Source organism: Emiliania huxleyi (assembly GCF_000372725.1).
Source record: "Emiliania huxleyi CCMP1516 unplaced genomic scaffold EMIHUscaffold_316, whole genome shotgun sequence".
Classification (NCBI taxonomy): Eukaryota; Haptophyta; order Isochrysidales; family Noelaerhabdaceae; genus Emiliania; species Emiliania huxleyi.
In genome coordinates, this window is record NW_005199635.1 from 14,154 (window position 1) to 16,842 (window position 2,689).

General features: G+C 72.4%; 1 protein-coding gene across 1 annotated transcript; it reads right to left on the reverse strand.

The window, feature by feature from the left end:
- Positions 1–736: 736 nt before the first annotated feature.
- EMIHUDRAFT_458275 (hypothetical protein) lies at positions 737–2,689 on the reverse strand (the record flags this gene model as incomplete). The annotated part of the gene is made up of 3 exons (XM_005774251.1): positions 2,134–2,689; positions 1,796–1,917; positions 737–904 (listed from the first exon to the last, which is right to left on the reverse strand). Exons 1-3 carry the CDS (start codon positions 2,630–2,632, stop codon positions 737–739), a joined length of 789 nt encoding a protein of 262 aa, XP_005774308.1. The 5' UTR covers positions 2,633–2,689.

Below are 2,689 nucleotides of genomic sequence, written 5' to 3' on the forward strand. Positions count from 1 at the left end.
GACGCGAGCCGCGTGCTCGAGCGGCCACACCACCGCCTCCTGCAGCGCTTGCTTGAGCCGCCCCTGCCCGCCGACATCTCCCCACGACACGGCCGGCACGCTCATCTCGCGCCCCCGCAGCGGACCAGGCCGCACGTGCGGCAGCGCCGCCTCGAAGTCGCAACGCTCCACCACGAGGGCGGACTCGGCCGCCCCGGCCGCCCCGGCCGCCCCAACCTCCGCTGCCACCCCGGCACGCGGCGACGAGGCGTCCGACCGCCTCGCCGTCGCCACGCCTGTCCGCCCCGCGCCGTCGGCTGCCCCGGCCGCTGCTGCCCCGGCCGCCGCTGCCCCGGCCGCCTGCTGCCCCGCGCCGTGTGCCGACGCGGCCCCGCTACGCAGCCGCGAGATGGCGAGGGCGATCGCCTGGCGGGCGAGGGGGAGCAGGGGGTGAGAGGCTGTTTGCTTGCTTCTCGACAGTGGCTCACTGTCATTAGCCTGGCGGGTGAGGGCGAGCAGGTCCGCCCGCACGAGGCCAGACGTGCTGCCGGCGAGCCTGACAAGCGGCGCGGCTGGTCTCGGGCTAGACCTCGGGCTAGACCTCGGGCTAGACCTCGGGCTAGACCTCGGGCTAGACCTCGGCGGCGCGGCAGTCGACGCGATCTCGGCAGGTGGAGGCGGCACGCAGGTGGAGGCGGCAGTCGACGCGATCTCGGGCCACGCCTCGGGCCAGGTGCCAGGTCTCGGCTAGACCTCGCTACCTGGAGAGCTGCGAGTCGGTGAGGGAGTGCGGCACCGCGGCGAGGAGCGCGTCGAGCAGCCGCCGCCTTTCCGCCTCGTCCGGCACCGCCGCCTCCACCTCGCAGTCGAACCGGCCTGCGCGCGAGTCCGAGCGCCACGGCGTGAGCAGCCGCCTGCACCCACCCTGAGGGCGGTACCCAGCCCTGTTGTGGTGGGCCGTGGGGGGCGGTCTACGGTCTACGGGCGAGCGCGTGGGGGAGACGGCTCCGGCGTAGCAGGCGACAGAGGCGGGGTTGGCGATGGGTCGGGTCAGGGCGGCGGCGGCGAGGGCGGGGGCTGGCTTGGCGGCGGAGATGGTGGGGGTGGTGGGGGTGCGGGAGGAAAGCGGCGTCGCTCCTGGCCGCCGCAGCGCCGGGTCGATCGCTTCTGCCGCTGCGGTGGTAGCAAGGACGATGCTCCCTTCGCGCAAGCCCTCCATCTGCAGCAGCAGGCAGGCGAGCAGCCGCCGGGCGGCGGCGGCGGCGGCGGCGGCGGCATCCCTCGCCCCGCCGATGAGCTCGAGCTCCTAGCGCACGTGTGATTCCGTGTCCTGTTGCGTAGATTGCGGCTGTCGCGCCGAGGAGCTCCAGCTCCCGATTGCCCGAGGTTGGCGGAGATTGACGTGAGCTTACGCGAGAGAGATGCGACCATCGTGCAGTGGATGCACGGGCTACGAGGACAACGCACACGCGAGGGCTACGAACACAGCGGCCAAGTCAGGAGCACGGGCAGTGCAGCCGAGGGCAGTGCAGCCGAGGGCAGTGCAAGCGAGTGTCGTGACGAGTGGCCGCTCTGGGGAGTGGAGTCCGCATCTAGGGCTCGAGATGTGGGGAGATGTGGGGAGATGTAGTCGAGATGCGGCCGCATCTAGGGCGCGGGATGTGGGGAGATGTGGGGAGATGTAGTCGAGATGCGGCCGCATCTAGGGCGCGGGATGTGGGGAGATGTGGGGAGATGTAGTCGAGATGCGGCCGCATCTAGGGCGCGGGATCCTCGATGAAGAGGACCGAAGGCGTGCGCTCGCGCGCCTATCTACCGCACGAGCCGTGAAGCCGCTCTCTCCACCGCAAGGAAGAGGAGCGGCGGCGGGGCTTGCCTCCGCAAACGCCTGAGCGAGCCTCTCCTCCGCTCCAGCCCCCTGCCGCGAGGCGAGGTCTCCTGCTCACAGGGTGAGCTGTGAAGGGAGGCTGCTCGCGCCTCCTCTCCACGGCGCCGGACGCCGCCAGCCAGGTCGCCTGCGGCGCGGGAAGCGGGGGAGGGCGAGTGGCGGGAGGCGAGGTGGGAAGCAGCGGTGTGCGGATGGCTTACGCGGGCGCGATTCGCGGCGTGGCTCCGGCGGGCGGGAGTGCCACAGGGCGTGGGGCGCGAGCCCACCTGCCGACACGTGCACGTAGTGCGCGTCCAGTGCACGGCTCAGCCTCGCCCCGATCCCTGCGCCGGCGGGGCCGTGCACGAGGATGCCTCTGGGAGCGGGCACGCCCCACTCGCGAAAGACGTGCGGCGCGTGCAGCGGGAGCTCGGCGAGCGCGATCAGCTCATCGTCGACGGCCGAGCCCTCGCCCAACCCGTCGCTCGTCACATCCCGTGGCTTGGCGGCGGCGGCATCATCGCGAGGCTGGTGCAGGTAGGCACGCGGCTCGCTTCGCGTCGTCGCCTGGCCGACCCATAGCTCGACGCCAGACTCGCCGTGGGAGCGGTGCACACCCGCGGTGGTTGACTGGGACGCTGGTTGCAGCTTGCGGCCCGCCCAAGCGAGGACCCGCCGTGGCTGCCCGGAGCCGTCGAGCGGCCGGGCGTAGAGCGGCTCTCCGAGCGGGATGTTGTGGCGGCGCAGCGTCTCCCAGCGCAGCAACACGTGCTCCCGCGGGAGCATTGTGCTGCGACCTGTCCCACAAAAGCACGACAAGGGCGCGGACTGTCGCGCACTGCA